At 38.1% G+C, this 12,634-nt stretch overlaps 1 protein-coding gene and 1 long non-coding RNA gene across 3 annotated transcripts; both read right to left on the bottom strand.

Moving 5' to 3' along the window:
• Positions 1 to 1,710: 1,710 nt before the first annotated feature.
• On the bottom strand, positions 1,711 to 3,429 carry LOC122886737. The gene is made up of 3 exons (XR_006380417.1): positions 3,266 to 3,429; positions 2,819 to 2,888; positions 1,711 to 2,365 (listed from the first exon to the last, which is right to left on the bottom strand). It is a non-coding gene; the product is annotated as an uncharacterized LOC122886737 (long non-coding RNA).
• Positions 3,430 to 5,164: 1,735 nt separating this feature from the next.
• pigr (polymeric immunoglobulin receptor) lies at positions 5,165 to 10,945 on the bottom strand. 2 transcript variants are annotated; one of them, XM_044220095.1, is made up of 8 exons: positions 10,789 to 10,945; positions 9,785 to 10,129; positions 9,591 to 9,672; positions 9,166 to 9,392; positions 8,127 to 8,223; positions 7,241 to 7,329; positions 7,040 to 7,074; positions 5,165 to 6,921 (listed from the first exon to the last, which is right to left on the bottom strand). In XM_044220095.1, exons 1-8 carry the CDS (start codon positions 10,832 to 10,834, stop codon positions 6,832 to 6,834), a joined length of 1,011 nt encoding a protein of 336 aa, XP_044076030.1. In that variant the 5' UTR covers positions 10,835 to 10,945; the 3' UTR covers positions 5,165 to 6,831. The 2 variants fall into 2 exon arrangements, with proteins under 2 accessions (XP_044076030.1, XP_044076031.1); XM_044220096.1 differs by having other exon boundaries at positions 8,127 to 8,220; positions 10,789 to 10,937.
• Between the last annotated feature and the right edge of the window lie 1,689 nt (positions 10,946 to 12,634).

Below are 12,634 nucleotides of genomic sequence, written 5' to 3'. Positions count from 1 at the left end.
ATTTGAAAAGTTGATATTTTATTCAATTAAGTTCAATTTTGTGCATTGTATGTCTGCTAAAATGACATTTCAGAAATAATTTTCTGCTCTTCATATTGGCATACTGATGTGTAAGGAAAGAAGTGCCAAATTATAGACTATGAAATGTTAATATATTTCAGTCTTTTTCTTCTTGTTGGGGGAAAGTAGAGATAGCCAATGTCATATGCACGATAGGCTTCTGTCTACACTCAGTGCCCATTGTTATCGCTATGTATTTTCTGCAGATGACGAGAACACAATGCTTCTTGACCCAGTTGGACCACATTGCAGGAATGCTGCTTCACGCTGGCAATGACATTTAAAATCACAATCCTCATTGTTGAAGGAGCTGAACCCTGACATAGTCCCATCAGTAAATGGCCAAAACAATCTCTTTTCCTCTGGCATTTCCCATGACATAGGAAGCCACTATTCTGCTACTATTAAAGGAATCCAGCTTAACTTCAACTAAATGCCAGAAGAACCTAAAATGAATGTCTGCTGTATAACACATTACAAGCATATTTATAACACATTATAATGCAATCGGGGCAAAATGTGCTATTTTACTATTTTACTCTTTGGTAATAATCAGATATCTGTGACACAGACTGAACATGTCTTGTTAGTAGCTATAGCATCTTTAAAATTGCTATTCTCATTCAGTCATTTCAAGTGTTCTTTCAATAACTCAGTGGTTATATTACCTCAGTGATGCCACACATCAATCTTAAATGTTTGCAATGTCCAGTAAGATGTGGGCACTGGGGTATAAAGCAACAAAGATGTTATGTGATTTTTGTTGTACCGTTTTCACTGTGTTATTGTAGAGAAAATGTGTTCTCAGATAACATTCTTGGTTAAAGTAAGTTAATGAATATAAACAAAGTGCCTTTCGTGGCACTAGCTCTTGTGGTCAGAGCTAACTGGAATACTTGCTATTGTTTTACTTTACACCGTAAGAGGCCATAAGAGATAAAGAAAAAAAAAAAAACCTCTTAACTCAAGGACCTCTTGCTAGCTTGTTCCAGAGCCTTCAACCTCATCCCACTGCCTTCATCAGTGAGTTTGCTCAGTTGTCATGGAGATGACAAGATTTATTTATTTATTATCTACTGTCAAGGTCAAGAATGAACTTCATGCTCGACATTATAATAGTTATAATGACATTATAATAAATCATTATAGTGACATGTATGACATTTGGATTGATACTTATTTTTACTTGTGACAGGCTTTACAGAAAGCGTTACCCTTTACCCAAACATGACTTTTCTTCTTACTGCGTCAGTCTGCAGCACAACAATGAAATATCTCAAATCAGACTGACATTAAAATGTCCTTGTTCGTAAATGCAGGATGCAGCATTTGAAATAAAATGGCACTCTAATCTCATGGCATCCACTGTGCTGCGAAGAGAATCGTATTGATATTTTAGCAGACGATGGTGGATTACCTCTCATTCATTGCGTCTGTAATAGTACATATTATGCTCTGATGACATGTTAACATTTGCAAGGCGCACTGTGGTGTTCTTCAGGCATCAATCTTAGGTCCAATCTTTCAATCTTTGACTGCTAATCTCTCTAGAACTGTCTCACCAATGTGTGCTAAAAAAAAAAGAAAGAACTCTCGTGTTTGTTTATTAAATTTTAATTCAAACTAATAATAAAACTACACAATCACACTAGAATCCACAGATTTTGCCCTTTACAATAACCATGTTCCACTCCCACATTGGTTTTATTTTATCATTCTTCTGTAGCATATTGAAGATGAACATTTTCTTTTTCAGACAGGAAATAGCTTATGATGTACACCACCATGTTGGCAGTGTACTGTATATGGTCTTATTGTCCTTCATGAAGCAGACCATCTCTGTCTCAAGGTGCTCCCCTGTTTGCTCTTAGCTCTAACAAAACTACATTGGATATTGCACTATTTTTTACAGAATAAAAGGCTGTACCTTGCATCCTTGAACAAATCAAGTAAACAAAACTATAACACATGTTTGTCCTCACTAGGAGCATCCACATAAACAACTGGTTGAAATAGAAATTTACAAAAATTAATTAATTCATTTTGTTAGCTGTTGTTTCCAATCCTATTGTGACAACATGTTCACAGAAGTCAAAATAAAAAGATAACTGCTTAAGTACAGGAAGTATTTCTACAGTAGGTTTGGTGTGTAGTGATGGTGTGGAGATGTAGCTACCTTTAACAGTAATGTACAGAGGGGCGTTCAGATCTGCAGCACCGGAGCAGGACCAGCCTGTGCCCTCTACGTCCAGCCTCGTCATGCTCTCTCAGCGGTTGAGAGGCACTCTGGTAAGTCACAGTGGATCTTGTGGATGAACAGGATCTGTCAACTAGGTACCATTTCATTTTGTTTTTGTTTTGTTTTTAATCTACCGTTACTATAGAAACACTGCCTCCTTCGCCACGCAGCTTTTTGTGGACCTGTGATAGAGTAACTGAATCAAGACACAGTATACAATTATGAAATCATGCTTTACAATATGCTAAAAATATATGCGTATGAATGAGTATTTAAGTCGATTAACAATGACAAACAATACAACACCTGTGAAGAGTACTGCACTACTACTAAGGTTTTACAGTGGTTTATGGACAGCCACCACCTTCCAGCAGTATACTATCAGTTATTTTTATCCTAATTAAGAGGCATCCTAATTCTCCTGTCCACTTGGGTTTGGGTGAACAAGAATAGTACTACATTTAATGGGGGCTATGCATGCTTGTGCAAAGCCTGGCCTTCACACCAGTTGTCACAGACCATAGAAGAGTCGCTTATCCTTCGTCTTGGCCCTCCATGTTTCCCGATGATGCCTTATTATCTGCAGCAGCTGCGCACAAGGTGAGTACAAATGTATTGATTGCTGATGCCCTCAAATGGCAAGACTCAAGGGAACGGTTACAGAAATGTAATTTCTAATGCATGTAGACATCATCAAGACTATTTTTATATTGAATGGAGAGAAAACACACACACACACACACACATACACACACACAAATGCAGGCATGTTAAGATGTTTAAATCCTGTATTTTTCTGTATAGATCTCTGTTGACAACAGCCTCCTGCTTTTCTTCCCTTTTTTCTACAGAACATCTATGGTGGTCAGGAAAAAAGGAACATTTTTCTGTGCATGAATAGACACACACACACACACACACACGAGCAATGCATAATGGAAAAAACATATTTCAAACAGGGTTGACCTCCATCTAGTGGCAGAACTGATTCCGCTTGAAACGCATTTAGATTAATGACTGGGTCCTTGTAACATGAAGACAGCGGTGAAACTCAACCAGACTAGAGTGAGTAAAATAGAACAGAATACAATAAATAGAATAGAGTAGAACAGAAAGAATATAGTAGAACATAATAGAATAGAATGGAATAGAATACAATATAACACAATAGTTCAATTTATAAAATATTGCAAAAATTCTTTGTAATATGTTTAAAAACCTCAGTGATACTGCAGATATACAGTAGCACCATGGTACTGGTGGTGCTACTGATAAAAACTTAACTTACTTAAAGAGAACTTAAAAAGATTTTTACCCCACAGGCCCACAAATATTTAATTTCATTTAAAAAACGACAAATCCCCCTGTACATGACCAAGTATTAAATGTGGATGAAAGAGTAAAAGATTCACAACTGCCATGGCATTTTAAATGAAATTTTCTCCAAGTGGACACTGTAAACAGTAATTAGAGCCATAAAAGTTATTGCATACAAAGTTTCATTATAAAGGGATGAAATGAAAGAAAAATCCCTATTCACATAGCATGACTAATGACGTGGTGGTACCTTAAAGAAGCTTTTTACCCAGCTTTTCTAATTTAACCTTTGAAGGTGCTATTGATAACATCCAGCCACTAGATGACGCACTCCCCCTCCCCCTTCCACTCCAGTTCCTTCCACAACTTGCATATTTCATGGTTAAGTGGAGTGAGACTGAGACTCAGTCAAATCAAGTTCTGAATCCTTCGTGATAGAGTACTGAATTCATTTTGCAACATATATACAATATATAGCTATACATTAGCTATATATTTATGATACTTTGTGCGGTGGTGTTTTATGTAAAGTTATCTATGGTAATCTTAGGATATGGCTAGCTAGCTTTAGGTAACCCTTTTTTCCCATCATTTAATAATTATAGGGGCCCCATATAGCAACACCGTAAAATGAGCTGTCAATCATCCTTACACTGTAAGACATTAGGTAAATATTTACATTTTAATCTAATCAAAGATTACAGTACAATTCGCTGTAGGGATGCTATCAACACCCACAGCGCTCGACATTAGACAGACAGCTACATTAAAAGTTGACGTTAGCTAGCGTTAGTGTTAGCGTAACGTTAGTGTTGACCTAACATTAGTCGAAGAGTTTTCTTGCTGAAAACAAATCTCATAGCAGCCACAAGTACCTCAGCGAAGGGTCTCATAATCGGGCTAACGTTAGACTGCTGTATGAGATGACACCCTCAATAACAGTCACGTTTTGGGTCTAAACAGTATAATGAGCAGATTTACAGTAGTTCTGAACTGTAATTTACCTTCGACATGACACACATAATATATTAATATATTGGGATCCCACGTCCACTCTGTTCGTAAACTTGTACTGGCCCTGGGCCATCGGTTATGTCGGACCCTGGCCCACTGCTAAATCACCTCTGATACGCATCTTTGTTATAACATTACATTGTTTAAGGGAACTATGATGTTAGGTAACTACACGCAACCGTCACTAATGCTAACGTAGCTCCTCAGGGATTGTTATTTTTCTAATTTTGACAATCTAACTGGTGACAACACATTAGTTAAGGTTTTAAGGACTATGACTGTCGGTAGTTTATTTTGTTTAAATATGCAGAACTGTAATTTTATGGGTTATTGTTGTTTGGACGTCAGTGCTAACGTCAGTGTCCGTTTTTTCCAACTAACTAACTGGCAACTACACCACGCGTTACCAACATCGTTATACTATTGGCTCACAAGCCTTGTTAGAAGCAGGAACCAAACGTCACACAGAGATAAACAAAACATTCATTCTGGACCCGTCAAAATTTGTAAAATGATTAATTCACAATCATAATATTTTTTGTTAGAAAAAATTATACTTTTATTCCGACTTCATCAACAATCAACTGAATGCAGAACAGTCATTTACTGTGGTCACAATGGAGGGTTAAAACAATTCAGTTTCTTGTGATTCAAACCCAACATCAAATAAAAGCTGTTCTGTTGCCTCACTGAGCTCAAAGTCCGCTAACAGCACTACAGCCATGTGTTGTTGTTTGAGGCGTGTGTCCTAAAGTAACCTAATGTTTTTTTTTCATAAATATCATGTAATGTGGCTATTATAAAGAGAAATATTACACTAAAATCATAAAATGTAAATACAATGCTCATGAAAGACAATAATTCACAGCCACAAAAAAAGCATTACAGGACACCAAAAAGGAATCTTTGAAATTATATTTTTCTGTATCACAAACAACAAAAGGTGTTCCTTTCGTGAAGGTAAGACAAAGTTATTACTAAGAGTTCCAAGCTGTAGTTGGCTCCACAGCTGCTGTCTCATTAGCACATTCAATTTACAATTCTAACACGTCGTTTGAGGTTCAGTATAAGAACACACAGTTCAAGCATGAAAGAGCTGTTCTCGTTCGACTTAATTTGTGTACTTCTAATGGTTTCTGTCTTCATTTGCTCACTTTTTCTTAAAATAAGTATGTCTCATAACAATGTTCATATTCCACAAGTTTTCAGTCAAACAGACTGTATTCATGTCTAAATGTGTTAATTAGCCATCTTTCTTATAAAAAAGCACTGCAGTGTAGTTCTACTAAAATAGCAACGAAAACTGAAAATGTACTTCTGTCAGTCCCATGGGCTTTCCATGCAGACAAGATTTACCACTTTGCGCTTATTATTCATTCACACTGGACTTATTTCTGCAGTTAGAAGCAACAAACGGCAATTTGAAGCTGACAGCAATTCCCACCATCTTGTCAGTGTCCATCTTTAACAGAGCCCAATGTTATCTATAAACCAGGGGTAGTTAGTATATGTTTCATAGTGTATGTATGTGGACTTCTGAGCAGGGCCGTAGCCAGGATTTTAGATACACTGAGGTGATAAGTCGATGTCCCCCCCCCCCACCCAACACCACCAAAGAGACCAAAAGTCTCTAAAATGTTTTAATATTTTGTAGTTATTTCAGGTTTAATCCAAATAACAATAACAAACATTGTCTCTAAAATCTAGTGGAGAAATAATCAATCAAATTTGTATATTATTATTCATATTTATTTTTGAAAATAAAAATCTATTCGTTTTGAAAATAGAAATCAACATATACTCAGTCTAAAAATACTGCAATCAGCCTAAAAAATCCCATGTGTCAGTTTTTAATTGTAGAATGTAAACTCTGCCAGGTTGCTAAAATCCCCAGATTCCTACAAAAAATGTAGAAGACATCACCTCAATGTCCTTAGTGGTCATTACAGTGCTGACGTTGGCCAAATTCCATAGAAGACCACATGATTATATTTCCGTAAATTGGTCTTACATGACAAGTATACTCTTGTAATATCTCCAGCTGTCACTGTATACCAGCAAGCAGAAAATGTCATACATGTCTTTAAATGTGGTGGTATGTAATATACTAAAGACATTAGAAATAAAGCATGTGCTGTGTGCAGTAAACTAACAAAACAAATTAGAGAGTAACATCAGAGTAACAATAAACACTGCACTGACTAAGCTCTGTACATATGTATGTCCTGGGAATCCTTGTTAATGAAAACGACAGCAGTGTTTTGCAGGTCACCTACATCTGCTGAGTAGTTCTGTGGGAGACAGCAAGAAAAATTATTATGATAATCGCCAAAGCACATGCTTGATAATGGTGTTTATTTTTAAATAGTGTGTAATAGAAAAGTGACAGATATTTTAATGGGAGCTTACATTGAGCCTTGCTTTCATCTCAGGAGGATCATGCTCTAGAAATGGATATTGAGGATCTTTAAGCCACAAATAGTAATGCAAACATCTTACCCAAATATATTTAATGCATGTAAAATATTTCATAGACCTATGGAGGAGGTTAGTGGCATGATTCTGCCCAGATTAAAATGTAATATTCAAAGAAATGAGAAGTTTCCTTACTGTGCAGTTTCCACAACTTTCTCGCCAATATGGCCAAGCCCACAAGGAGAATTAAAGAAGCACACACCATCAACAGCTCCAAGATATGACTACAACACAGACACAAACACACAGTGGTCTAAAATGATAGTCCAGCTTCAAGAGCAGCTCAGGCTTATACTGCGCCAATTCATAACAGAAGTTATCTCATTGCACAACAAATCCCACCATGAGCAAGCATTTGGCGACAGTGGCAAGGAAAAACTTCCTTTAACAGGCAGAAACCTTGGACAGAACCAGACTCAATGGTGGGCGGCCATCCGCCGCTGCCGTGTTAGGTTTTGAGAGAGAGAGCGAGAGAGAGAGAGAGAGAGAGGGGTTTGGGGGAGGGGGGGTGGGGGAGAGGGAGGCACAATGCAAGTACACCCTAGAATTATTATTTTTTAAAATAGTAGAATTGTAATTGTAGTGTTAATATTAATAAATAAATAATAATAGGAATGACAGCTATAGGAAAAATAATGTCAGCATCAGTAACAGAGCCAATAACAACAACTGTAGTAGCAGTTGTCGAGCAGGAACACGGGGGCAGCAGGCGGCCCACAACCACAGATCCAGTCTCTGCAGCTCCAGAGGCAGAGATACCTGCTGAAAGAGACAGAAGGAGAGAGGAGAGAGACGAGAAAGCACAGAACTACGGGAGAGATGATGACAGATAGATATTCTTGGGCAAGAATGGGATGAACTTGAGTGAACTCCATCATGACGGTATAGTGAAGCATCCATAATAATTAATAGTGTGAAAGGCATCACATCAAACATGGAAGGTGTGGTAAAGGACTGGCACTTAGAATTTTAATAAGTACATTTCGGTGGAAAGCAACATATTGACGAGGTTCACTCTTACCTGTGACTGTTCCAGGACTCCTTGGTGTTGGGTTTGGGTGGAGGCAGGTTTGCGACAGACTGACTTGGTGTAAGTGGGGATGTCACAGAAACTGCTGCTGCAGATAAAGATATTATAAACAGGGCTGAAAAATGATGCACTATTATAAGCAAAAGAGTGTTTGTAGCAGCACCAGCAGAGTTCATCAATAGTCTTGATAAGTGACTCGGAATAATCGATACCTTGTACAGCTGGAAACCAAAGAGCCCCTGTCATCTGTCACAAATACATATTGATCTTTAAAGCTGCACTTGGTTACTTCTCATTTCAAAAGGCCACGTAGATGCAGAATTGTGCCTCTTTTCATACCTACAATGCCTGGTTTAAATACTTTTCAATAACATCTGGGAGTTTCAATGACCACCATCTAAACAACAACGCTAAAACTTGGTTTAGGATGATAAAACATGTATTTTTAAAGGGGCACTTTTTAGTCATGCTAGCAGCAGCTAGTACGGCGCTATCCAACTACTATTGGATGGATTGTCATGAAATTTTGTACAGACATTTATGTTCCCCAGAGAGTGAATTGCAATCACTTGGGGATCCGCTGACTTTAAATTTGTCAAATTTGTCCAATAATTTGGTTTAGGACCAAATACCTGAAAAACTATTGACATTCCCTTCAGCCTCAACTGTACCTTGTGTTAAGCGCCAAATAGCAAATATTAGCATGCTAATAGGCTATGTTAAGATGGTGACCACGGTAAACATTATACCTTCTGAAAATCAGCATGTCAGCATTGTCATTGTGAGCAGGTTAGTATGCTGATGTTAGCATTTAGTTGCTAAAACTTTTGGCATTTCAGCTCGATAAGGTGATAACATGTCAATGTTGTGTTTGCTTGTTCCACTGCCCCCAAGTGCCAAAAAATAAACTAATGAATAATAAACAATGACTCAAATAAGAATGGCTCACTTCCCATTCAATGCAAGAAACTGTAAAGAAAGGATCATTTTTGATATACTTTTTTATTTTAAGGGGTCTTTGTCAACCTACTAGTCGTGGGTCGGGGTGTGACCAGCACATGCACAGCTATCTGCTGCTGTCCTGCAGAACACCAGTACCAGCCGGTATCTTTCATCTCCAGCTTCTTTAAGGTTATAGTGAAAGTCCTAGTTCTGTCATCGCTGATGGCCACTGACGTGTCCTCGTAGCTCCCTTCAGAACTCGTCAGCAGACAGGAGCTCCAGTCTCCACTCCGACACCACTTCTTCTCACTTTGTCTGTTGGCAAGCAGTCACAGGGGAGTCAGCGAAGGCAGACTGTCCATCAGAGTTTGGCTTGAATTGAAAATCTCAAACAAATAATGTTTCTCAGGTTTACTGATGCTTAACTGTCAGAGTAAATGTCAGAATTCTACCTGGTCTGATGGTAAATAAAACTGACACAACTGTAATACGATGAATGGAACAATCAAATACCTGTATCTCTCACTGTAGATGCATTCGACTGTGACACTACTCCCTTCTTCCCCACTCAGTTGGCTGTTCACCACTGACATACCTGCAGGAAAGGAATCGACTTACGCTCAGAGATTGCCTTTGACATGCATGAAATTTTTTTTTCTTCGGGGGTCAATAAAGGTTTATCAGTTCAAAGTCACTTCACTACTCACCATGAATGACCTTGATGTTTGTGAAAGCGACAACATCAGCGCTCCATATGCCGCCTATCTCCACGCCGCACATGTACCACCCAGAGTCCTCCTCCTTCAGGTTGTTCATGGTCACAGAGAACACCAGCTGGACCGGGTCGTCAAAAATGCTCACTTTGTCCTTAGCTGGATTGGCCGAACGGGGGTTATCTGTTCGAGCTAAGCTGGAGCAGAACTCCCTCATACTCCCCCGACACCAGTATTTTACATAGCTGGCATATTGAGGCTCATATAGACACGGGACAGTGAGGTTTTGACCCTCCATGACTGCAAGCTCTTTCCCAGTGGTTACCCCGCAGAGGAAGGCTAATGGAAAGTGAAGATGATTGAATGTAACTTGAACTTAAACTTTCAGTCACCATGCTGCAGTAAGAACAGAACAGTTACTCACAGTGGACACTTCTACGATTGAGGAATGGGAAAAGGGGCCTTGGGCGATACACATTTATGGTTTCAGTTTCCTTTGTAACAAAACACATTTCCTACTTTAACTTCCCTCTTCATACTTCTTATTTCAAAATTGGATTATCTCTCTATAATAGAGATTTGGGGACAACTATAACAGGAGACTTGGAGACTTGACAAAATAAACATCAACAACATACTCTTGCCAAGGGGCAAACAGCACAGAAGCTTGGAAGATTTAAAAAAAAACACACACACACAAAAGCCTTCTCTGGCTCCCACAGAAAATGGCAACTTTAACAACCATTCTGGTCTGTCTTCAACAAATGATTAACACAGAAAAGTAAAGAAATAGTAAAGAGAAGTAAAGCATGAGAAACATCTTACATTTTGCACCAGTATTACCAAAAGCACAATAATAAAGTGAAGGGGCTGCATTATAGACATTAATCATCTCATGAACTATTTTTTTTTAATCAATTATCTGCTGAAAAAAGCAGCTGCAAAGGCTTATTGTATCATTTTTGTAAGCATATGACCTCAATAGTCACAGATATTACCTGGGATCCATGGTAACAGGCTGAGGGCGAGTATGAAGAGGTGCATGTTTCTCCGTCAGTTTCAGGTTCACCAAGTGAATTCTCTCGCTTGTGTAAACACAGACTCCAGGTTCCGCAATGTCAGTTTCCCTTGGTCATGTGACCATATGCTGGATCCAGATGTTCCAGATGTTAACCATGTAGGTGCCAGTTAGATTTGATTTTCTAAAAGGAATACTTTTAGCAAACATCTGATGTAAAATACCATGCTTCGTGTATGGCTTTTTGTAAACATGTCTGTAAATATGTCTCAGCTCATTTAATCTTTTAAAAGGGGGGGAGCAAACAAACGAGTGTAGTTGAATTTACTACCACCTAATGCAAATTGTAAATCAAAAAAAATTTTGTATTTCTGTAAAGTGACCCATTTGCTAATGTCTTCTGTATTCTTCGACATCCCCAGATTATTTACAGTTACATTCTCAGACACTCCCTGATATTCAAGAAATAAGGACCTTAGGGGAACAGTTCAACAGTATGGGAAATAAGCTTATTCGCTTTTTTACCGAGAGCTAGATGAGAAGATTGGTACCACTCTCAAGTTTAAGAGTGGCATCAATCTTCTCATCTATCTCTGAGCAAGAAAGCGAATAAGCTTATTTCCTTTTAACAAAGGTTTTGACCTGTACGTTTAAACATGTCATCTTTACTCTTATATCTCCTGCTTTTAATATTTCCTCTTTATAATAACTTATTTTCCCAGGCAACCAAATGCTGAGTGCCTACCCTCCATGAATGCAAAGATTTCATTTGGCAGGCTACAATGAAATGATTTGATTTTGAAGCCTGAAAACTTTGGATTTGGTCCAGTCTTCATTTGTTGGATTAAGCTTCTACACACAGCCCCCTCAGCCACTGAATTAACAAACAATTATTTCAAGTCTTTCAATTTGCTCTGTGAAGGGTGTCACGGGTGTCAAGGATGTCCGTAAAGTCCTGTGCTTTTTGCTTCGGCTACAAAGCCTTTCATGGTCATTCACTTCCTGGAAAAATGTAGGCAGAACTCCGAAGTGAAACTGACCTCATTCCTGTGAAAAGTTCAGGCAGATATGAGAAATGAAACTTAACTTTCACAAAACTAATTATTTCCAGCCAGTCAAGTTCCATGACATATCCCAATTTCCTGACATTCCTTTCAGCTTTGTGAAAGACTGGTTCACATATCTGTTGCAAGCGACTTGAAGTGGATTTTATTCTGGTGAATTACTGCATCAAACTAAGCAAGGTTAATTAGATAGTCACAACTTTCCTTCTGTCTCGCAGAGCATGTAAACTGATTAAAATGTCAGTGGAAAAAGGTCTTCTATCACTTTCTCTGCCATCATTCCCTGCACTTTATTGAAAGCTCTGACTCTGAAATGTCTTCATGTTTGTAAGGGTAAAAAACATTGCATATGAATGACTTGAGCAAAATGGTGCCATGATGCCTCCTAATGTTTGTTTTCATTATTGGGGCTCTAATATACACTGCTTAGTGGTTTGAATGTAATACCAATACTTTGCCCAATAGGGCATTGCTCTAAATGGAGACTAGTTAATGAGATTGTTTTGCTTCCAGTGCAAGAAGGAGCAATTAATTCAGAAAGACAGTCAACAAGTCTACAGTATAAATTGCTCCCTTAAAATAAATAATAGTCTACTTTCAGGAAGACATGTGCATTGCGATCTGATTCCTTTGTACACCAAGGCTACTCATTACGCAGAATGGCCAATTTCAGAATAATATATAATATTAGATAATAATATTGATTATAATAACTGATGCATTAATGTGTTCATCATTTTCATGTTGCAGCTGGTTACTTTA

Source organism: Siniperca chuatsi, linkage group LG13 (assembly GCF_020085105.1).
Source record: "Siniperca chuatsi isolate FFG_IHB_CAS linkage group LG13, ASM2008510v1, whole genome shotgun sequence".
Lineage (NCBI taxonomy): Eukaryota > Metazoa > Chordata > Actinopteri > Centrarchiformes > Sinipercidae > Siniperca > Siniperca chuatsi.
The sequence above is the reverse complement of the archived record's forward strand: the minus strand, read 5'-3'. Positions and strand labels throughout refer to the sequence as shown.

Excerpts from the sequence above, each read along its gene's own strand:
- pigr (XM_044220095.1), bottom strand. The coding sequence starts at position 10,834 with ATGCACCTCTTCATACTCGCCCTCAGCCTGTTACCATGGATCCCAG. Across the intron at positions 9,393-9,590 it reads ATCTACAGTGAGAGATACAG|ACAAAGTGAGAAGAAGTGGT; the intron begins GTATTTGATTGT and ends GCTTGCCAACAG. Across the intron at positions 7,330-8,126 it reads GAGTCCTGGAACAGTCACAG|TCATATCTTGGAGCTGTTGA; the intron begins GTAAGAGTGAAC and ends TCTGTGTTGTAG.